At 41.4% G+C, this 25,035-nt stretch overlaps 1 protein-coding gene across 1 annotated transcript; it reads left to right on the plus strand.

The window, feature by feature from the left end:
• Nucleotides 1–11,323: 11,323 nt before the first annotated feature.
• LOC145457426 (cyclin-I-like) lies at nucleotides 11,324–23,462 on the plus strand. Its single transcript, XM_080335652.1, has 9 exons — nucleotides 11,324–11,462; nucleotides 11,524–11,676; nucleotides 11,740–11,874; nucleotides 15,977–16,051; nucleotides 16,113–16,253; nucleotides 18,743–19,000; nucleotides 19,583–19,738; nucleotides 20,606–20,859; nucleotides 23,036–23,462. Exons 2-9 carry the CDS (start codon nucleotides 11,557–11,559, stop codon nucleotides 23,097–23,099), a joined length of 1,203 nt encoding a protein of 400 aa, XP_080191778.1. The 5' UTR covers nucleotides 11,324–11,462; nucleotides 11,524–11,556; the 3' UTR covers nucleotides 23,100–23,462.
• The last annotated feature ends 1,573 nt before the right edge of the window (nucleotides 23,463–25,035 follow it).

Here is a 25,035-nt window from a genome sequence, read left to right on the forward strand (position 1 = left end):
AGCGCCACTATAGTATATGACCCGGCATTTCGTTGCTGCGCATTTTCACGCTAGGAGACACGACCTAGACATAACGTTTCGAGAAACATGTGACCCGTGCGGTGTGTGCGCTGCCAAAATGATTGGCGGCGATAAATAAAAAATAACCACCGCATGTTGGATAAAACGTTCGACATTGATATATCCACTGTCCAGGCGCCGAATAGTTAATGCGCCCTGCTTGAGCCCCACGTATCAAATTTCAACGACTACTTCGCACCTCGGAGTCAAAAGCGCACAAGTACAGCACACGCGCGTCAACGAAGAACAACTATCATATGATCAGGACGGAATACAAGAAAACGCACTTGCTCTATCAAGCATGCCGGACCCCAATTGTGGAACAGCATCTCGCCGGCGATCTGATAGTCGTCGAGCATGTCCGCATTCCAGTCGAAATAGAAGCAATTTCTTCTAAATGAATACTAGCCAACCTTCAGGATTACCATAGACCTCGCCCTCTGCCACATGCCACCTCATTTTGTCGCTTGCGTCTTATATTCTCTTCATTACTTTTCATTCAGTGTGCATGCCTCTTCTTTAGCTTACTTCGCCTAGGCTAAGGTGGGTGTCTGATCTTAAAGGCTTTTAACATAACATAACATCGTTGGGTTCTGTTTTTCATCTGAACAAGTCACACACAATTTACAATGCGATATAAGACACAATGCGATGTCATGAACGGATAGTTGTTTCGACACCTCCCTATCTTTTCATTGTATCGCAGTCTTGTGATGTTTTGAAATGATGAAAACAATAACAAAACTGATTGATTGACTGATTGAGACCCGCCGAGGAAAATAATGAGCCCAGTGTCGAAATGCAAATTTGGAATCGTGTTCGTCTCACGAAATGAGATGTTCTTTTAGTTTCGTCTGATACGTGTCAGCGATTCCAATATATCTGAAGCAACGACCTTGACTGCTTTCACCGCGAGCTTTGGAGCTTTGCAGACAAATCTAGTGCTGGACCAACCCTAATGTGACATCAAACGACTTTGTGTGATACCGGGATGGGCACATTTTTCATCATCAGGCCATATCAACGCAACAACATTGATGTGCATGTTGGCTGTGGTACCGAATATAGCGGACTTGGAAACGACCAAATCAACCACAGGATATCGATCATAGCGCGACTAAAAATAAATGATGCAAATATTACGTGCATTAAGTGTCTAGCAGTGGTTCCTAAATCCCAACGTGGACAATATCGCCCCCCAGTGGGTGATTTTGATAAACAAGGGGGCGAAAATACCAAAGGGGACGAAAACATAAAGACCAGTGAGATATATTTGACTATTATGGCCAAAAAATGCACTTGAAGACTGTTTGTTCTGCATATGACGCGAATAAAGATTCAACTAAACGGCAAGTAGTCGCGAAAACCGGTTGTCCGAGCACCTACTGCAGTTAACTGTGTCACCTTGAATTGGACTTAGGATTATTATCCCGATATATATAGCTCAACAACGTACAACACTTGCCATAATATTGCTCAGCTATCGATTACGCAATGCATGCCATATCACGTCATTCTATCGTTTGTCGAGTAGCCTACTTAACGCAAGAACTGAGAAATGCTCGGAGACTCATTTGTAACCGCTACCCCTAAGAACGTCATATTCTTGCTAAATATACTTCGTGGTTGAGTAAACATCTGTGGATTGAAGAACTCGCAAACCTCAGCACATGACGTCCATGCTATGTAGCCAGCAAAGCTAAGCCAATATATATCGGTCAGGTTTGTTACTACAGGAATGCCGCCAATAAGTCCCACTGTTACACTGCTCTGAAAAACGATCTGTTATTTTAGTCAATTCAAAATCGATAAGAGTTAGGTGAATAAATGTCTCTTTTATGCGTCCTCATTTGCGGATCCATGAATAGGTGGGCGAAAATTTATGTCGAGCTTGTTAAGGGTGCGATACTTTATGATGCACTGGCGTAACTGATGCCGTTGCGAGCTGCAATTAAGTGGTTGGTGGGCTTGCGTGAAACGCTAAATGTGACAGAATTAAAAATGTTTGACATTTTGGCACGCAGCATGAGAAAGGTTGCCGAGCCCTGGTCTATAGAGTCAGTAGTCAATTTAGTGTGCATCCCGCGAAACCGGCATTTCGGGGCTAGCCACCTCCGAGTCAGGACCAGAAGTGGTCAAAGTAGTCAAGAAAGCTACTTAAATAGAAGTAGAAGTAGCGACGAAAAATCTACTCAAGTACCAGTAGAAGTACTTCTTTCATAAGCAACCTAAAACTACTTGAAGTAGAAGTAGAATTGACAGACTTTAAATCTACTCGAGTAAGTAAGTAGTTGTGAAAACGATGGTAATTCGTTCGTATGGACTGTCAAAAACTGCAAATGATGTATGTTTTCCAGACAAAAGAACTGAAACTATAATTAGAATTCAACTTCTAGTACTCGTAATTGAAAGAAAAATACAAATAGCCTACTACTTCTAAAAAGCAGACAATATGTTCCATGTCTTTTGTCCAGAAAGTTTCAACGGTGGTCTGCTAAAACAAGTCTAACGTTAAAAAAGTAAAAGTCCACTTTTCCAGATTAGGACACGTCATGGGTTGCTAGGTATAATAGGTGATTTCTAAATTGGGAAACGGTAGTTTCAAACGGTATGGGGGCCAAAGCTACTGTGGTGAAATATTTGATATAGGCGACAAAGCGGTGTGAACGGAACCACGCAACCCGGTATCTGAATTATATCCAGCGATATTTGTCACTCCATATCTACTATGTACGCGAAGCGCAACAAAATTTTTGGATATTACATGACTTTCATGAAAATCAAATGTTGGTACTACGTGAAAATAGCCCCGAAATTCCTAAGGCCATCTTTCTTATTGGGCGATTAAACTACTTCTACTTGACAAACTGAAAATAGCGAAAAGTAAGTAAGTAGTTCACAAAATATTACGAAGTAGAAGTAGCGAAAAAAAGATCTACTTTAGTAAGTACCAGAAGTTGAGGAGAACTACTTGAGTATACTTCGAAAAAGTAGAAGTACTTCGTTACTGACCACTAGGGCTGTTCAAAAATAACTTTTTGTTCTGGATTCCAGCCATTCAGTCATTAAATTGTCAGGTTACCCTAAAAAACGCTGCACACCAAATTTGGTTCAATTCTAACAAGTATAGGGCTCCGCAGATCCAATTAAAAATTTTAACCAATCAAGGATAATCCGAGAAATATCAACGAAAAACTCCTATAACTCCGCTTCTACTAGTTGGAATTGAGTCAAATTTGTTTTGCATCGTCTCTGAAGACAGCTGAACAATTTCATCGGGTTGACAGAAAAATTTGAATTTTTTTTTTAATTTTCCTGTTTAAATTAAAAAATTTAATTGGATCTGCGGAGCCCTATACTTGCTAGAATTGAACCAAATTTGGCGTGCAGTGTTTTTTAGGGTAACCTGACAATTTGATAACTGAACGACTGGAATCCACTAAAATAAGTTATTTTTGAACAGCCCTACTGACCACCTCTGATCAAGACACACCTAGAGATAAGATGTCGGCAAATATGCAAGTACCGATATTGTTAAACGAATGCATTCGTTATCTTTGAAATATTTTCGAGCTTCGCGCGAATGGGACATGAACGGTGAACGCACACTAAATCTTCATGAAATAGATGTCAGCGATTTCAGTGCGTTGTACGATTGCTTCCCCCGTTACCTAATCTAGTTCTAAACAAAAAGGTCATCAATGCCCGCGGGCCCCGCACAATTGTTTGGAAAACCACATGTGGCCCTTTGGACCAAAAGGTTGGCGGCCCCTGATTTAGCATAAATTACATGTATCGACCTGAATTTGGATCAGGCGACCCGGGTTCAAGTCCCGCCGTCGGAGGTTATTCTGGGCTCCGCGGCTCGCTGTTCAGGCGACAAAACGACACGACGAAGAAGATAGATAAGAGCAAGAAATATAGCAACGACTGTGACATCGGGCGCTAGGCGGAGATGGATTCCAGATAAATCGCAATGGTCGATCGTTTCGGCATCCTTCTATCTGTTCATTACATCACATTGTGTGTCTTGTATCACATTGTAGATTGTGTGTATGTCGTGGGAAAATGAAAATATAATCTTACGATTATTCAATATTATATGTTGCTTACTCAAACCTACTGTCGGATAATCCTCGAGATACAGTTCGACTGGTATGATCCGGCAATCTGGACGGAGCGTTTTCGTATAATCCGTGCTGCTCATACGGTAGTCACTTGGTATAGTTGGCGGAGTTGAAGTTGCGTACGATGTGTGTGTACATACGAAATGTGACACTGGAACACGACAGCGGTCGGATATATTCGTTTTTATAATATACGGTATGGTGTGCTCTTCGACGGCACGTTCTCGAAGGTCCGCGGATTCCGTATCAAATCAAGTTAAAACTCCGCATGGACAGACAGTGATGCATATTGCATGTAGCTTAGATCTCACGTTTAAAAATGCTACCGAACGACTCGAGATGAACATGATCTGATCAATACCGACGCAATTAATCAAGAAATCAGCGCGGCTCGAACACTGCAAGGACCAGAACGGTAAGTTTCGTCGTGCGAGCACCGCGCGACTTCGTTGGCTTCCAAGTTATCTCGCCTAGGTTGCAATTTGATATAAGAAGAGAGACTTAGTACCAGTGAACCCTGCAATCGATTTGACAAATCGAATGTAGGATCATCTTCATGGTTCTGCCAAGACGCATGTAAATAAGTGGCATGCACAGTTGTACAAATGTACACTGGATGAAAAGTAATAAAGAAGATATATAGAAAAGCAAGCGGCAAAAATGGTGTGTCATGTCACTGAAGTTCAGGTCGTGGTCCGGTAATCTTGAGGACTGACTAGTATTCATTTAGTAGAAATTGCTTGTATTTCGACTTGAATGTGGACATCAACTCGTCGATTGTCGGCGGGATACTGTTCCACACGTCTGGTCCGGCATAAGAGCGAATATATTTTCGGTCGATCATATGATATTTGGACGACGGGCGTGTGTCGTATCCTACTTGTGCGCTTTTAATTCCGAGCTAACGAAGTATCATTGAAAAATTCTGGGCAATGACCGCAGTGGAACTGATACACTACATAAGATTTTATCGTAATTCATGTGGTATTTTTTAAAGTATACAATGGTATGAACCAGTGGTTCCCTACCGAGGGGGGAGGATTTCCCCCCTTAGGCGTAATTTTTAAATTATTAGGGAGTGATCTGGCTTTAGGGTTGTCAATCAATATTCTATCAATAATCGCGTTGGTTTATATTTTTCATCTGAACAATAAAGTCACACACAATGTACAATGCGATGTAATGAACATATTGGAGGATATCGAACGACATGCAGTTGCGATCCTTTATTTAGACCAGTGGTTCCCAACCGGTGGAGAATTCCCCACTGGTGGGGAATTCAATGGTTTCTGGTGGGGAATAGACACATTTGTTAACAGGTTATACAGTATAGTCTACATATTTACGGAGCGATTACCGTTACAATAAGCTCATTGCTCTGGAATGTATATGTGTCGGAAATTATATTCCGTGTTGTTCACAAAAGCTAAATTTCGCAAAACAACAGCAGAATTCGCATTGATTGTGGGAAAAACTGTGGTATTTCTTGTATTATCTTCCGTTGCAGTGTTTCATTTGTTAAATAGGCCTATCACCTACTTCATTTACATTTTTCCAGTAGCAATTCCCTGCTAAACGTCTGGCCAAATGTTATGGAGGGGCATTTTTAAAGGGTAGGCTATATAGGAGTTTTGGGTAGTGGGGAATGAAGACTAGGAATAAATCTGAACTGGGGAATGAAGACAAAAAGGTTGGGAACCACTGATTTAGACTGACATCCACCTCGGCCTAGAGTGCCCGATGTTACTGTTCTTTTCGATGTCGATCTTTTTGAAGCCACGGCCCTTTCTATCCTTTCCATTCCTGTGGGTGTTTTCTTTCGTCGGAAGATACACTGGTTTCCCAAGGTTTTTAGATTTTTATGGTAAAACTGTTAAGTATGAAACCAGTTCTTTACAATTGTATGTTTCTTTGGCGGATTTTAATAAGCTAGGTGTATATCTTTAAATGCCTTCCGTAGATATTACACCCCCCGATGAGGTGAGGCTCGCGAGACGATTTCGTTGGGCCCGTGACAGCCTCACGACCAAATTGCTACTAAGGCAGGAAAAAGTCAAGCCAAATTCAGCACAAGGCCGTTGGTGAAAATGTTTACCTTTTTAAGCCAACATATGAGCTAACGTGAAAAACACACCACATTCATCGATTCAACTCAAGGCCACAGCAAGCGGACTTGGTGATGTCTTTTTCGTCAGCGACTACCCGACAGGCAATGATATATATACATTTATATCATTGCCGACAGGTAATCAAACAGGTCAAATTTAGCTGTACTTTACTAAAGTGTAGTGCAGTCCGCATTCGTCATAGTTCGGACATATCTGAATATATTTGGCTATATATTGCTCAGTCAACGAATGGTTGTTCGTTGAAAAGCCACTTTTTTAGTCATGGGTAACTTTATCATATGGGGGATTTTAGCTCAAGTACCGGGTCCACTAGACGAAAAAGGTTGGGAACCACTGGTATAAACTATAAAGTCAGCGCAACTCAACTTAATAAAACTGAAGTGGAGACGTTACGCTTTTACAATGCTTATTCGCTCACTGTAAACCACTACGCTATGCTATGGCCGCGCTGTGCAAATTTGACACACAATGCATGCCGTGTGCACTATACAACTTTCGCATCACATATGTTAATCGAGAATCATCTGAAGAAAAAGAGAGAAGTTGCAACATCAGCCCAAGCCGGTTATAACTGGAATGGGCAGCGGTGTTCGCATAGATCCCGCATAGTAAGTGCTTATTATGTATGTCAACCGGAAAGGAAATGTCTTGTGCGAATGGGCGGGTATCAGCAACTGCCAAGCACTTGAAGGAGAATCTGGTTTACTTATAGTGCCGTAAATAAAGAAAGATATCGCTACTTCAAGAAACTTAACTGTATTCTCCGCCCAGTATAGTATAAGATAGCCTTCGGTTAATTTGCGAGAGGTGTAGATGCTATGAGAAGTGTAGTGCCCCAATTCGGACTTGACCAGTGTATATTCACCATTTTACTGCTGTCAACGCCTGAATTACTTTGAGTGGGCCTTCTACCCTTGAAAATTCGGTCCTGTTAATGTGGCATGGCCCCGTGGATATACTCAGATATCGCAGATATCGCAGGTATCGCAGATATCGCAGATATCACTACTGTGGATATACTCAGATATCGCAGATATCATTGTGGATATACTCAGATATCGCAGATATCACCAAAAACCGCAGACATCGAGGTCATATAAAGGTCACGCTTCGTTTAGAGCGCAGATATCACGTCTTAAGCATGTCTATAGGTCGATTTAGTGCGCAGATATCAGGTCCGGACCATGCCTGGGGTAATTTTGTGCGCAGATATCAGCTCTGGAGCATGTGCGGATACAAATAGTGCGCAGATATCAGGTCTGGACCATACCTGGGCTCTTATGGTGCGCAGATATCAGCTCCGGAGCATGTCCGAATACAAATAGTGCGCAGATATCAGGTCTGGACCATACCTGGGCTCTTTTGGTGCGCAGATATCAGCTCCGGAGCATGTCCGAATACAAATAGTGCGCAGATATCAGGTCTGGACCATACCTGGATTCTTTTGGTGCGCAGATATCAGGTCCGGACCATACCTGGGGGAATTTTGTGCGCAGATATCAGCTCTGGAGCATGTCCGGATACAAATAGTGCGCAGATATCAGGTCTGGACCATACCTGGGCTCTTTTGGTGCGCAGATATCAGCTCCGGAGCATGTCCGAATACAAATAGTGCGCAGATATCAGGTCTGGACCATACCTGGATTCTTTTGATGAGCAGATATCAGGTCTGGACCATACCTGGATTCTTTTGGTGCGCAGATATCAGCTCCGGAGCATGTCCGGATACAAATAGGGTGCAGATATCAGGTCTGGACCATGCCTGAGTTCTTTTGGTGTGCAGATATCAGCTCCAGAGCATGTCCGGATACAAATAGTGAGCAGATATCAGCACCTTTATGAGCATTGAACATATAATGCCCTAACCAGTGCGCAGATATCAGGTTTGGCGTCTTTTTCATGCGCAGATGTTAGCTTCGGAGCATGTCCGGATACAAATAGAGCGTTGCGACGGTCAACTTAATCGAATACGCAGGTAGGGCTAGTCGACAAACATGGTAAATACTGTTTAAACAGCTAAATGAGAAACTCCGACCATCTGCGCTTTGTTCGGCTCACTCATTAACACGAAATCCGAGCCGTGTCGGATTCTTCGGGAATGGTGTATATTGGTAGGTAATCCGAGAATTATCAACGAAAAACTCAAATAACTCCGCTTCTACTAGTTGGAATTGATTCAAATTTGTTTTGCACCGTCTTTGAAGAAAATTCAACAATTTCGAGGGGTTGACAGGAAAATTTGAAATTTTTAAAACATTTTTTCTAATAAATTAAAAATTTAAATTGGCTCTGCGGTGGCTTATATACTTGTTAGAATTGAAACAAATTTGGCGTGCAACGGTTTTTAGGGTAACCTGACAATTTAATCAGTGAATGGCTGGAATCCGGAAAAAAAGTTATTTTTGAACGACACTGTACTCATGACACACAAAACCTGAAAGTACCTCAGATTTAAACCGCGGTATAAATACAGTAGCCTCTAGCCTACGACATTTTTATTCTGCATGCTCATAGTAACGTAGAATGGTATGTACGTATAGGCACGTAGGATTTATGACCGCTATATAATTCTTAGTTAGGTTATGTTTTCTTGTACCACTCTTCTCCGCCCTTTGGGTGTGAATACACACTCTTTTCGCAAGGAGTGTGAGGCTATTTGAACATTTATCATGACAATTATTCTTATAAACGTGATAGAAACATGTGCCAATGTTACTCTCTACTTTACAAAATACAAAGTGTAAAAAAGTATTATTATTTCCTTAAAATTTTTTCAAGTAGAATTGGATGTAGTACAAAGATATCTAACCACTAGAGCAGGGGTGTGAAACTTACGACCGGACGATTTTATCCGACCCGCGAAAAAATTTCGATTTGATGGAAAAATGCTTGTATTATCCTGCATATTTCTAACAAATGTTGAGATTTTTAGTCCGTGAAACTTCTATTTAATAATTCCCGACCACCAGAGGAAAACGAATCGAGATTTAAATGAACCGAATTCCAACGGCCACGTCTACAGTTAAATCTCTTGTATTCCTCCCAACGCATGCGAAGAGTTAACGCCAGATTACGACTGAAACAAGGGGATCATAGAAATATGCTGATATCGTCGTAAGAGCCCCTGTTTTAGCGGTTTGTAACTATATTTAACCAGTCAATATTTGTATTTTTGCAAATTCCATTGTTTGCGAATGAACGTGTCGCTTGAATAGAACCCCTAATCCCCTATGTTCTGAAGGTTTGAATGCGGCCCGCGAAACAACTTGAGTTTGACACCCCTGCACTAGAGTAGCCTAAGTGATGCAAGCAGGCAAAATCTGCCTGAGGACTCCAAAATAACTGTAAGTGGTTTGTTACTGGTCAGCTCTGACCAGTGACCAGGCCTGACCATTTCCATCCAGACATGATGTGGAGTTGATATCGACCAAAGAAATACGCTCAGGCATGGTCCAAACCTGCGCAATATTTGTATCCAGACATACTCCGGGTCTGATATCTGCGTATCGCTTGGCGTCAGACATGCTGCGGACCTGATATCTATGCAGGAAACAGCGCCAGGTATGGTCTAGACCTGATATCTGCGCACTATTTGTATTCGGACATGCTCCGGAGCTGATATCTGTGCACCAAAAGAATCCAGGTATGGTCCAGACCTGATATCTGCTCATCAAAAGAATCCAGGTATGGTCCAGACCTGATATCTGCGCACTATTTGTATTCGGACATGCTCCGGAGCTGATATCTGCGCACCAAAAGAGCCCAGGGATGGTCCAGACCTGATATCTGCGCACTATTTGTATCCGGACATGCTCCAGAGCTGATATCTGCGCACAAAATTCCCCCAGGTATGGTCCGGACCTGATATCTGCGCACCAAAAGAATCCAGGTATGGTCCAGACCTGATATCTGCGCACTATTTGTATTCGGACATGCTCCGGAGCTGATATCTGCGCACCAAAGAATCCAGGTATGGTCCAGACCTGATATCTGCGCACTATTTGTATTCGGACATGCTCCGGAGCTGATATCTGCGCATCAGAAGAATCCAGGTATGGTCCAGACCTGATATCTGCGCACTATTTGTATGCGGACATGCTCAGGAGCTGATATCTGCGCACCAAAAGAATCCAGGTATGGTCCAGACCTGATATCTGCGCACCAAAAGAGCCCAGGTATGGTCCAGACCTGATATCTGCGCACTATTTGTATTCGGGCATGCTCCGGAGCTGATATCTGCGCACAAAATTCGCCCAGGCATGGTCCGGACCTGATATCTGCGCACTGAATCGACCTAGACATGCTTAAGACGTGATATCTGCGCTCTAAACGAAGCGTGACCTTTATATGACCTCGATGTCTGCGGTTTTTGGTGATATCTGCGATATCTGAGTATATCCACAATGATATCTGCGATATCTGAGTATATCCACAGTAGTGATATCTGCGATATCTGCGATATCTGCGATATCTGCGATATCTGCGATATCTGCGATACCTGCGATACCTGCGATATCTGCGATATCTGAGTATATCCACGGGGCCATGTGGCATCCATGGCTGCGTGAAAAGCTACCTCTTGATTGCTGATGGTTTATCACTTTCGCTTGTGACCTATGTTGTGCGAAATTAAGGGCCCAATTCGAAATTAGGACAGTTGATAAGGTGAAGGTAGGATAGTTACATCATAAATTTATCATAGTTCAATTTTCAAAGCCGCTTATTAACTGTTTGTCTTGAGATATTCAGGTTATGGTAGTTATATTATAAATTGATTATAGTCCAATTTTCCAAGCCTCATAGCTCGAACATATTGACCCAACTGTCATATAGTGTTAGATGAGTCCTTGCATTTTTTCCTTGTAATATTATGAACGTGCAAAAATGTAGAAAGTAAAGCTCCTTTGATTTAGATTTCGTTACCTAGAGGGCTAGAGCCGACGTTGTGATTTACTGATTTGATGGTTAAAATTGAGTGTAATCATAGACGCTTTATATGGAATCCTGCTTTTCAAGATATTAAATAATTTGTAACTGAAACCATCATGATGAATTGCTGTTAATTACCCGGATTTCATGTTACACTTGTCACATGGACATCAATGCACAATATTGATTGGCTCAAACAAGCAGCTGTTGTGGGGAGGTAAGTTTTTATGGAGCGTATTACAATTGAATTTATCAAGTTGATGGAAATTTTTTCTCAGAAATCAAGCTTTGCCGAAGACCGCAAACGGACGATGTATGTATTGCAACGTCATGATTGGTCCCCACAACGGCTGTTCCGAATGCTCGAAGACTGTAGGCTTCGGGAGAATGAAATTTGGAGAAAAAACCCACTGCTTCACACTTTAGATCAAGTAAGATACGATATCGAAGCGTAATCACGCGAACTGACATGATTCAATCTCTTTTTTTTTCAGCAAACTCAAATTATCCCAACGCATCGAGACTATGCTGTAACATGGATGTCACACCTTAATAATCGCTTTGGATTCTACCCGGAGACATTTTTTCTTGCTGTCAATAATTTGGACAGGTTTCTGACTACTGTCAAGGTGAGATATTTTAAGTGAAATAAGTGTGAGCAGTGGCGTAGACAGAGGGGGATAATCGGTGTCCGATACCCCCCGTTTCGAAGCTCGAAATACCCCCCCCCCCCCCCCCGTCTTACATGTATTTCCATTGATCTAATATTGCTTGTTCTAATTCGATAATCCCCTAATTGCCGCGCGGCATCATCACGCCATCGATCAATCAGACAATGCAGTGCGGTTATGCCTTTTTCTCATATTGTTCTCTCGTCTACGGAAGCCCGAAAAACGCATCTCTCATGGCTCTCCCATCTCATCTGAACGATATTATCCAGTTACAGAACCAGAAGTCACAGTAACAATAACACTCGCATTTAAATTTCGATACCGCGCGAGTTGGTTTTCGTGTTTGACAGTCTATTGTCGACAAACGTTTAGAACATGCGCGCTAGGCTTGTATCATTAGAGATAGCAGATCCCTACAGTACCAAAACAGATCGTACTAATCAAATGTTCTGTATGGAATCTATTATGTATTGATCCAATTTGCGATCATTTAGTTCGGTTGTTGTGTGTGGGTTTCCAGATCTCCAGCCGTTTCGTGTCTCAGGCCTCTGGCGCATCTGCTGACTGTCCTGTTATAACCCGCTTGGCCAGTAGTAAAACATTGGAGTCTATGAAAATTAGGCCGCTCTGTGACTCGCGGCGCGTGATAGTGCTACTCGATGTGCTATTGTAATGACCAGAAGTTATAGTATTGGCCTCGACAATTCGCAATTGTCACTTCTACACCGCAAACGCGTTTAGGAATGCATTTTGATCGCAAGCCTAAGCCTGCGCCAGGCCACTGTTATTCACGTGATGCAACCGCACAAGCTCGAGCGGTAATTAGTCTTTACCATCTCCACACACCAAAAATACTACACCATCTTGGCAGACAGTAAAAATCATATTGATTTAAAACAAAATTAATCCAGACTGTTCGTATCAAACGGCAACAGACTATAATTCATTTGCGTGTCTTCACTGTTAGAGTGTTCGTCTTTGAGCGCAAAATGGAGAGATCTTCCACTGTGCTGTAATATGATCTGCGCGCACTTTCGTGATTACATCCTCGCTTTGGTAATTAAGGTCAAGATACCTCGCTGTCATCGAAATTTGTTTGCTACTTCCATCTGATCTGATACATTGTGATTTGCGAGGTGATCAACGATGATCATCATCATCATCATCATTGGTTTATTAGCAATTTTATCAGTTCAATACACCACAAAAAATGCGATACAATGAATAGACAGGAAGATGTCGAAGCGACTTGGATTTGTCAATGGAATCGGACACCCACCTTGGCCTAGGCGTAGTAAAGAGGAGGCATGCACACTGAATGAAAGTAAAGAATACAGTATAGAAAAAGAAAGCGACAAGAAATAGGGCGGCATGTCATTGGAAGCGAGATCGATAGGTCAGTCGTGGTCCGGTAATCTTGAGGATGGACTGTATTTATTTAGTAGTAATTGCTTGTATTTCGACTTGCTGCGTTGAGTCATGATCCGCGCACATGAAACTCTCTGTCGGCAAGTAGTGGCGCGCAAGTCAAAAGCGCCTTCCGTTTGTTACTGTAGCATGCGACTGCGCATAATAGAGCTATATTTTAAGATAACTGGCAAATGTTCATGTGTATAAAGACGTAAACACAAACGAGATTATCTTACCCTTGTTGTATCGGCATTTGTGTGTATCAAACCGCAATAAAGTGGTTAGCATAACGAATATCATCTTTTCAAAAAATATCCCCCGTTTTAATAAATATCCCCCGTTTTTTTTCGGCTGGCTACGCCCCTGAGTGTGAGGCTTCGAGTATCACTCATTATGACTTCATGACAGTATAAATGACATGGAAATTGTGAAAATGTACCTTTTATGTAACTGTATAAAAATTTTAATCCAAAATTTACGTCACAAAGAAGATTAGTTCATCGTTTTATACTATGTGTTTCATATGCTGCGATGCGACAAATCGAGATTTACAGCCTTTCACAGTGGAAAATTCTGTCGAAACTAATATTTAGTGACAAGGGGCATATCATTTTAGTACGCAAAAATATAATAACTCGCTACACGACCTGAATCGTTAGAATTGATACTCGATTCAGATTTCCAACCATGAGAATAACATGTAAAAAGCACATAGACATTACCGCAATTTAACCAAGACCTACATATACTGTCTCGTATGTTTGCATTACGCTACAATCGGTTTAGTACAACAATGCTTGTTTGTAATACGAGTGCATGTTAATTAAATTCAGGTCAGTGTAATGCTACAGTGCTCAACATCAGACTTTGAGCCTCCTTTTGTTTGAGACTAACATAATTGCCAGTGCCTTGCGCTTGATCGCTTTCTAAATCTGTGCTTCTGTGACACAGATGAACTTTATCACTATTTTATTGGCAGTAAATTGCGGATGTGCTAGATTTCTCTTTTCGACTCTGAACTTTGTGTGATTTGTTGTCAGTTTGACCCAGTTGATTCCTGATGGTCATCTAATTCCATTAATGAACTGTGGGTGAAATTCAAGTTATGTAAGTTTTTGAACAGCCACTGTATAGCTTCTTGGAGGTACAGAACTTCAATGTAGAATTGATTAGTATATTAAAAACTAGTCAGGGGTAATCATCAACAACTGGTAGAGAATTGGAATTAACATGGTATTTCAACAATCGTATCACCATTGATATAAGTGCCACTGTCAATCGAAATATTCCGGTTTATTTCAATATAAATAATAAATATACAATTCATTAGTCAATGTGTACCACAGTTAGTCAGTTTTAAATATGTTATGAACAGATATGTAATGCCAACCAAAATTAGCTTTCTCGGCAGACAGTTGGGAAGCTGAGGGTTTGATTACATAGCCTTCTCGCTCTCGGCCAGCTGGTCAGCTAGGATATTCATGCCTGAATGGTTTTAAGGTATTTTGGCGCTCGATATGGTTTGAAAGGAAACCGATTTTGAGACATCTGGGTAACGAGTGCTTGCTGGTCAAAGGCTGTTTGAGAAATGAAAAAAAATGAGACAATAGCCAGCGCTCACCCTACTAGTGCACTACTATTGAATCGTAATTGAAGAATAAAGCTTTTGAGTACCTGTATAGCTGTATTGTTGAGTATGTAAAGTATTCTTGATTGTAAATAAGATATCTATATCAATCTAATCGAAATGACCATACTGTATCTTCATCTCTGATGTTCTAGCTAGAGTTTGGTAAGAATGTTATGTCATCCTTGATAAGCTCTGTTTGTTTGACTTTCCTCTATCACTCTATTATTAGCAACCACTCGTTCCACGCCCATGAGTTCAAAAATTGGGGTTAACAATGGCAGAGTGCGTTGTTATGCGTGAAGCGTGAACGGCGCTTGTGGTAACCAAATAATTGAATAGGAGAGAATGTCTAATAGCTCCCTCGAACTGTATGTTGAGTTAGCGGTCTTTCTGGTAAATATTTACTGCACGATTGTTGTTGATATTAGGGTACCAATGTTGGATTGGAGATGTGTTGTTTGCTTCGAACCATTTCTGGTAATGGCCATGTATTGTGTCCTGATTAAGGGATTTGCAAGATCGAGTTACAGTATGATTTGAGTATCACTAGTTAATATCATAACAGTGTGAAAGATTATGTATCTTTAATGTAACTGAAAACAATATAATGCTAGTTTTACATCATATTGAAGATAATTTGGTGTTTTTCCGACCATTCCTATTTCATTGAACTTGATGACAATGATCGAGGGTTGATCACAACCTAACAAATAGGTCATTTCCGCTGATATGCATAGCTTCATACTACTTGTTGTATGATCGATCGGGGTTTCAAGGCTCCCGTAGTGGATAACACACTATCATAACTATAATTTTCAACGATAAAGTTACCCTGATTGGCAAATTTCAGTACTCGAAAGAGTCATCTCTTTCTCCGTGACTCGATTCAGTATTTTGTGTACACTGGTACCCAGCCCGAGTCCTGATGGTTGGTGCCTGACACAAAACCATCCTTTTCGCAGCATCTACACTTAATCTCTGATACAATGGATGGATAGTTATATGATGTCATGTTTTCAGAGTCATCCCAAATACCTGAAATGTATCGCTGCTACGTGCCTGTACATCGCAAGCAAAATTATGGAAGAGGAAGAGGTTGGTTTGATTGGTTGTCTTTTAGTGGATCAATTGCTGATGTTGACTTGCCACACTTTAGCACATACCGGGAGCGTTGGAACTGGTGGAAGTAAGCCAGGCTGGCTGCCGACCCGGTGACGTCATAAGGATGGAAAAGATCATTTCGTCCAAATTGAATTGGGATTTTCACATTCCAACTGCTCTCACATATATGGAAATAGTAAGTGTGCTAGTTGATATACAATATTCTTTCCAATTTTCTACTGACGATCACCCCTGACGAGTGTCAGCCGAAAATATTCCGGTTTATCTCAATATGAATATACTATTCAATAGTACGTGTTCTCAATCACAACGAGGTCGTTTGAAGTCATGTCTTTGCTACTGGCGCTTTTTAATTGCTGCGGTATTTTGTGGTGTTCGTTCGGAAGCCGTTTCGCATTTTAAATTCGATTGATTGCCGGCAACTTCCTGATCAAACATTCCGGCTGTACGCATAACAAAAGGAAGTTGATAGTGAGTTTGCATGACAGTACAACACATTTAATATTATGTCCACTGCAGTGGATTGTTCATACTTTTGCTAATGTAAAATCTTGTACAACTCAAGATAAAGATAGGATTTGTTTTGATTGGAATTTGTTGAAACTGCTATTTCCTGAAAACCACTCTCTGCGACTATGAGGTTCTTAGTAAATTGAAAAAATTACCCGTGATTTTCTGACTAACTGCAACTACCATGTTGTGTAGTATATATCGAATCGTTTTTCATGCCGTATTTGCTGCCAAACGGTCTATCACCAGCTTAAAAATCGGGAGTTTTGGGCGGGCTAAATTCAACTACACGATTAATCCAAAATATTTCCGATTTCAATTCGATTCATATGGAAATATTGATCGAACTTATAACGGAACAATTCATGCTATGCCAGGGTGATAACTCTGTAGAAATTCCAAGTCGTATTCATTGAGAGGATAAAATTTCCCCTCAAAAAGGCCCATGTACTTCATTGTGCGTAGCGAGTCCTTGAAACTTCCGCAATTCTCGGTTCACAGGCGTTTGCATATTGTGTAACACTCCACACTCAAACATCTGTTGGCTAATAAATCTGTTCTTCATTGATTTATCAGTTTGTTAGAAAACTCATTGCTGTGTAATAAACATCTAGAAAAGTGTAGTTGACTATTTTCCAAATGAACCTTGTGTGGTGTAAACGTCATGGCTTGGGATGGGCAAAATGAATCACTGATACGAAACCGTTCAAATGGGCTAACCGCATTGTTGGCAAAGCAATTTTAATTGAAAGGTCTCAAATACAGTTTGGTCTATAATTGGTGGCTGACTTGCATTACGCTATCTCTTGCTCGGATCAATTTCAGCTTGAAGTAATATCGCGGAATAGCACTTAAATTGTGTTTAGGCTGAGATGCCCTCTCCGAAAGATGAATGATTAACATGAACATATGCCGATGACCATCTGACAGAAACTATTCTAGAAAATTAATATGGTTGCTAGGATATATGAAGTATTTTGATGATTCCTTAGAATAGGAAGGTTTTCTTTACTCTCCCTCCAATCAGGCGGGTAAATATGCCCTGCAATAAAATATAATTGAACTATGGCGATTCTGATGTGGATCCTGGATCTGTGTTGACTGTAATTCGATTTTGCCCCAGGCGCAGTAAGACTTTTGTCCTATGTTGTCCAATGATCCATTTTGTTGAATTAGATGGTTATTTCAAATTACTGCTCATTTTCCAATTTTCCGCTCAATTAACCTGCTGTCACAGAGATTTTGAATTGATTCACGCTTGATTAGATCTTTGTATATTCAACTTTCGTGCCATGTCTCAAGTTCTATTGTAAGAAGTTGCCTTGCCTCATTTTTATGACACTGCCAAGGTTTTGCTTACTTCAGCTGTTCTAGCGGGGTTGTGATGACTCTAGTCGCGATTTATGAAGACTCGACTTGACTCGAGTCATTTTTTCAAATGCGTAAAATGACTTCGACTCGACTCATTGTGCATGACTCGAACCCAAGTCATATGACCCGAGACTAGGGCGGTCAAGACACTTTATTGTAACTTCATGCACTAGTAAAATTAACACATTCTTGGTATTTCGTCTGTCAGTCCTGATACTCGGAAAATAGGGCCAGAGACTGTTGAAACTGATGAAAATTGCGATATTATGAATGCGAGCCATTCTATATCACTCCAGCAGAGTTGGAAAAAAGTGGGTTGAACCGCATTACACTGAAAACTGAGCGGTGAACACAATGAAAATGACATCGACTCGGACTCGAGTCTTAAGCACGATGGCTAGGACAAAGTTCTATGGAAATGAGATGAAACATGTTGATTCTGTACCTTTAAGCCCAAAACTGGTCTTCTAGCATAAACGGTTGTCAAAGATATGGCAAAACTAGCTATTTTCGGGTCCTTGGGTCAAATTGCATGACCACTAAAGAGCGCAGGAACCTGAAATCACGATAGAGAAGTGTTTAATCTGATTCAATCAATCAATCATTTATTTGTCACACCAGTGAAAATCCGGTACGGACCAGGATGACGACGAGGGGCCGCAAGGCCTTAGTACACGGTCGCCCGGGACCACATATCAACAACAGTTTTTGAAATTCGGATTTTTTCATTTTTCACTCCACCTTATAGAAGCTGTTGCTACAAAGTTACTATTTGCTATTCAGTTTTACTTCCTCGCATTCCTGGACGGCATAACGGTGGCCGCCGCTTCTCCGGAGAACGGCTTCACCGAGAAGATCTACTCGCTGACAAAGCAACTCCGAGAACTGACCGAAGAACTGCAGCGCGTCGTTTGCAGTTATTCGATTGCTCCCTTTCGTAATGCGACCGTCGCCCTCGCTCTGCTGTCGTTGAGGGCTGATAAGTTGCCGGAAAAAGCGGATTTTCCGTCGATAGTTGGCAGACTGCTCAAGAAAATGATGGTGCGTAACGTACTCGTTGGTTAAGATTAGAATCAAAAGTTAGGGGTGGTCAGTAATGAAGTACATCTATGTCTTTTAAGTACTCGAGTATATTTTATCTTCTTTCGCCACTAGAGTCCATATCACTACTGCAGAACACTCTTTTAGTATTTATACTCTTAATTTTGTCCAATACAAAGTGGTTTTGTGAGTGAAATCATCGTAGTAACTGATGGAAATAGCCTCGGTATCACTATAACTGAATATCTCTACAGTTTACTGCTAAAGGTTTGCTAGCCCTTGACCAAATTTGTTCTTGATTACTTTTCGGAGCTTTGTCTTTTACTGCCTCTTGACGTAACTTTGACATAAAACAATTTATACTTAAAGATGCAATTGATAAGAAACGCTGCCAACATGGGCTACTCGAGTGGTTATGTGTTTAGACTAATTCCGCTTTTACTCGTCAGTTTTTAGTTTTATAGGTAAAACTAGGCGAAGAAACTTACTTTTTCGTAAATCGCTGCTTCTAATTGGAAATGAGTGGCTTATGCTTCTACCCGAGTATGAATTTACCACTTTTGACGTGTTTGATATGTTTAGATCGAACAGACAGACTTGAATAGATGCCGGTACGTTGTCGAAACTCTGCTGCCGAGCAGCTTGAAGAATTTCACGACCTTGAACAACGCGGTGTACGTCGTGTCTACTGTGGTGTCGCAGTCTCCGGGCGGAGAACCGGCAATTCAAACTCATCAGGTGCGTTCCCCGATGCGTTGCCCTGGACTCTTTCACGCTAGATCATCGTTTTGGCTTGATTCTTAGCGCTGTGCGAGAAACAGATACAATTTGGCTGAAAATAATCAGGCGACTCGTGTGTCGGGAACTGGTGCATTTTTCGATTTTAATATAGTAGCGCCCTTTGCAATCTGAGCCCCATAGTACAGATGCGCCACATATAGAAATACCAATCTGGAATCGTGTGCTCCTTACAAAATGAATTTGTTTCTGGTACGTTTGGAGATTCCAATATCTTTCCACCATACCGACAATCCTGATGGGAGGTCAAGAAATAACAGCTCGTGCGACGAAGTGACTAGGCCACCCGAAGATCCATCATCATTCTTAATTTGCCCAAAATTTTCGAAAATACTCCCTCCAACTCTGCCAGTGAATCTAATCACATGGGCTAAGAAAGGATAAATTTTCGATAGTAAGTTGTGAAGCTACTAATATTAATGACGAATTTCATTCATGAATCTGAACCAACTCTTCGCGCTTAATGCAGCCGGGTCTGAAACAGGGTCAGTGAACCCAGGATAAGATCCCCCGTCCTGGCCAAAGGCCGGTGTCGGTTGAAAGATCACTCCCAAGTCGTTTTGACTACTTATCTTCGATTTTATGGCAGTCTTGCAGTATTTTCAAAGTTTTGCGTTACAAATAAGGTAGTAATTTGGTATATGCTCTGTTTGTCGCAAGTTTCGTGTTACAAAAACGCATTGGATTGGCATGTGCTAGCCAAATTGTCGTGTGTCTATTCATTTCGACCAAAGCTCCTGAATTTATGGTCCGTTCTCGGCGTCGTTAATTCGAGCAAAAGTACATTGGTACCTTGTTTCATTGCAGAGCGCTCCGACGAAAAGAAAGGCTAACGAAACAGGCTACAGCATCAGTTCTGGGAGCAGCGTGAAAAAATTTCACCAGAACGACGAGAACGTTGTCGCGGACGAAGCGATCACAGTTTTGGCACAGGACCTCGAGCCCCGTCAAACGATGGACACTGTGAAAAATGCGCCGGGGCCGATATCTTTGTGCCCACCCTTGCAAAAGCTGTCAAACTGCAACGCGAAGATTGGACCTAATTTGGACCATTTGACAAGGTACGTCTGATCTGGTTTCGACGGCAGATCACAATGCACTTTAATATCGAGGTTCCGAGTCACAAGTCAATTTTCACTTCACCACCGAGTCAAGTTCAAGTCCTAGAGTTCACTTTTCAAGACAGGTTCTGATACACGAGACTCGAATCAAATCATATAGAATCTCTTGAGTGGTATGACTTGGTAGAGACATACACAATGACTCTAGTCGATACCGCCCTGATTTGTAGTGATTCGTGATTCTTGGAGGTCTGAAATATGTATTTTCAAGGCGATTATTGGGTCAAATGAAAAATAGCTGTATTTGAGATATCTCCCTGTATGTGGTTTCCTCGGCCGTGTTCTAATCTTGCGAGATTATTTTTATATTGATTAATCACGATTTTCTGATTGCTAAAGATCTGCTATGCAAAGCTTGTTGATACTCCCTCTCTAGTTCACGTTTTATCAAGTACAAAAGTCCATTATGAATTGCAACTAAGATAGAACTGCTTGCTTTTCAAAATCCGCCAACTAGAACTAGAGCCGGGTTACTTAGGACAATTTTTCAACATTTTGCTCTGTATCTTGGAATTAATAATGCCAGAGTGTGGAAGACGTAAGTTCTGTGTTTTTCGGAGGTCATGGAGCAAAGATTAGGAATGACTAATCCAAAATCTTAATGGTCACGAATACACTTTGACACAGATGAAGCTGTCACTTTGCAGAGCTCTAAAATCACATTTTCCACTGTCCAAAGTTACCCGTTCTGATAACATAAGAGGGGTAACTTTATACATGACGTCTTCTTGTATTGATCTAAGGGGGAGCCTGCTGAGATTTTTGTCATGGATTAAGACAACTTTAGAGGTCTCTGACGTCAACTGTTGAATCCATGGCTCACATGCTATCAATATTTGGTTGTAAGAAGTTTGATTACCGTCAATTTTGATGGATGAAATTGACCCCCGCCATTAATTTATCAATGATGGGTTAGGTTTATCTGGTAGTGAAACGAATCCACCTTTTATTGGTACTGTTGCCTCATGAAAAAGAATTAGACCTCCAGCGACAACACTTTTCCATCAATAACCATTGAAATGTTTTACTACTTAGTGTCCAAAGTTGCCCCCACGTTCACAGTAGTTTGAGAGTGGTTGAAATTTTGATCAAAACGGAACCAATCCATAAAGAGCAAAGTTGATGTACCCTTACTCCCTTACCTTACCCATTGAAGGACAATACATTGCAAAGTGCTGAAACGACATATGTCAGGCAGTAATCGCCTGTTTTAAAAAATATGACTGCACTTCCTAGACATAACGTCTGAGAAAAAACTATCGCATACTCTCACATCACTCTGTAATAGTGGCGATTATTTCGACGAATTGCGGTCTTGTTGCACTAAATTGTCGAAGTACGCACTTCCAGGAAACGTGTCCTATTTACAATGCTTGCGGCTCGTTGGCTGCCGAGAAATCATTCCTTTTGAAATGTAACGCGCCGCATTGAATTGGATACAGCTATCGCTGTATGCAATTGAATAACGTAAGGTTATTCCTGGCTTGCGAGGCAGTTAACCACACGTTTCAAAATACACATTACATGGAATTTTCAATTGTTTGGGATTTATGGTGGTTTGAAAAAGTGCAATTTCGTGCTCGTGAATCCGTGAAAAGTTTGAATTTGTAGTGCAAAAACTTTAGAATTATACTGTAAAATTATACTTTCTTTATGGCTTAAATACAGTGCGTTTTCAGAGAAGTGCATAGCCTCGCTCCTCGCACTCAGTTTAAATATTTTTCATGATAATAACCTAGCCGTTACGGGTTAAACTGGGGCTGAAAGTATTGCTGGAGTAGAATCAGTAGTATGTGAGGAATTTTACTAGGCCGAATTTTCAAAAAAAGTGTACTTCACAAATTTATCGAGTAAGGCAGAATATGAAAGCTAAGAACAAATACAATGCAATGAGGTTATAGCAATAGTGATTTCAAGAATCTAATCTTTGCTATAGCAAGGTTGCTGATGATACGGTTATTGATATACAATGTTCTTTTCAATTCTCTACTAGTTGCTGACGATTACCCCTGACTAAAATCAGCGAAAATATCTCGGTATATTTCAATATGAATATACTACTCAATTGTGTACCTCCACGAGAATAAAATTCACCAATTGCTGTGTTCTTTTACAGGAAACCACATTTGACTTATGCGGAGATTGTGAAGCTCGGCACCATGACGGTCTGTGAAGAGTGATTCTACGTTCGCTGTTCCCGAGTATTCAATCAATATTTTGCATGTTAATGTCCATGATGATTTCTTGACTGTTTTTTCGCGCCTTTTCTTTTATTCTTGTGGATTTGCGCGTTCGCAGGTCTGTTTTTTGTTGTTACACTTGCCACCCCGAGAATGATATCTGGCACATTGTAAGCGATTCGTGTTTGTTGTTGGCACAGCAATATTCTATATTTTCTGGTTTTCGTAAACCCATACATAGACAATGCATATATTTGTTAGTTTCCATGATTGCTGAATACTATCTCGCTTTGAACGCTCCGATAAAATCGCTGGTAGTGTCTATAGCCGTTCAATAATAAAGGCGAGAAACTGCTCCAAAAATGTCTGCGGTAAAAAGTTGCCTAGATTGGAAGCCATAACGAAGGCGGAGATAAAGAAAGGTTACCAACAAGATTTTGTCCAAATATAGTGTTAATACGACCAAACACATATGCTTGGTACTTGGGTCAAAAGGCTGGATTAGTGCAATATTGAGGAGAATATCATACTTAACAATTTGTGATCACAGCAAAATACTCGGAACTGTAATTTCCCAGCATAGTTAACTAGTTGGGATTCGGAATCGCAATACCGTTGCTGCAAGTAGTGGGAGTAGGAGACGGAGTCGCATTCTCACGAAAACTGGGAGCAGACTGTCGGTGTAGCGATTTGAAATCTGTGGCACCACGGAAGCTTCAGCTGGTATCAGTGTTGGGATCAAGTCACGAGTCATTGCACATTATGACTCGAGTCAAGTCCAGTTGCCTTTTCGAAGTATGAGGCATGATTACGTCATTGCATTTTGCTCGCTGTATATTAATACAGGTTGAGTGGTCATTGATTCTGAAACGATGAACGAATATAGAGTTAAAATGTGCATGCAAGAAGGCGGTGCATCGCTCACATATACGTAGAACTGTTGACGTCGCTGACTCAGGAAAAGCGCTCAAGGCGAGGCGAGCAAAGGCCTGGGGCGCGGCAAGACGGCTACATAGCCTCTTCCATTAAAGTGCCTCAACCCAGCTCAAGACCCGTATCTTCCGTGCCACTGTCGAGCAGGTTCTTCTCTACGGAATAGAGGCACCCACGCTGACAGAAAAGCTGGCTAAGACGCTCAATGCTAACTACGACGCACTACTAGAACTACTAGAGAACAACCTTTGCATAAACGCTTCGAAATCCCAAATGCTGACAGTAAATTCAAAAAATAACCTAACCGTTAACATCGCTGGTCAGCCCTTTTCCAACACCGATAATGCCAAATATCTCGGGGTTTTACTGGACTCGAACATGTCCTGGAAGAGTCATATATTCAGTCCCTATAGACACTAATAAATTATCACCGAAGTGCGGCCTGTTCTACAGCCTTAGGCGCTGCATGCCAGCATGGGTTCTTCTGATACTCTTTAAATCCTTGATCCAATCGAAGTTACATTATGGAATCCTCTGTTGGGGGGCTGCCAGTAAAACTGCACTCCAGCCGCTGCAAAAACTGCAGCATAAAGTACTCCGAATCATATAGCTAGGGCCCCAAAGGGGCCTGGCTGCCCATCCAACAAGTCGCTGCTGAAGAGATTCGGCGTCCTAAACATAGAAGATATGCGGAAACTAGAAATCGCTAAGTTTATGTATCAGTTCCACTGCGGTCGTTGCCCCGAATATTTCAATGACTTCTTTACCTCGGAATCAAAAACGCACAAGTACAACACACGCGCGTCCACGTCGTCCAAATATCATATGATCGACCTAAAAGATCATCGCTCTATAACAGCGGTTCTCAACCGGGGGTCCGCGGACCCCTAGGGGTCCGCGAAGCAATTTCAGGGGGTCCGCGAGACCTCTAAATTTTTAAAATGGTTGATAACCTAATTTTTATTTTATTTTTTAATTTGAGAAAGCATGAGGCAATTTCGCA

Source organism: Botryllus schlosseri, chromosome 15, assembly GCF_051294905.1.
Source record: "Botryllus schlosseri isolate E-star chromosome 15, Bs_hap1, whole genome shotgun sequence".
NCBI classification, from domain to species: Eukaryota; Metazoa; Chordata; class Ascidiacea; order Stolidobranchia; family Styelidae; genus Botryllus; species Botryllus schlosseri.

Bases quoted from the DNA above. Each gene is read 5' to 3' on its own strand.
- LOC145457426 (XM_080335652.1), top strand. From the start codon at position 11,557: ATGTATGTATTGCAACGTCATGATTGGTCCCCACAACGGCTGTTCCGA. The intron at 11,677-11,739 runs GTAAGATACGAT...TTTTTTTTTCAG, and splicing joins TGCTTCACACTTTAGATCAA to CAAACTCAAATTATCCCAAC. The intron at 20,860-23,035 runs GTACGTCTGATC...GTTCTTTTACAG, and splicing joins AATTTGGACCATTTGACAAG to GAAACCACATTTGACTTATG.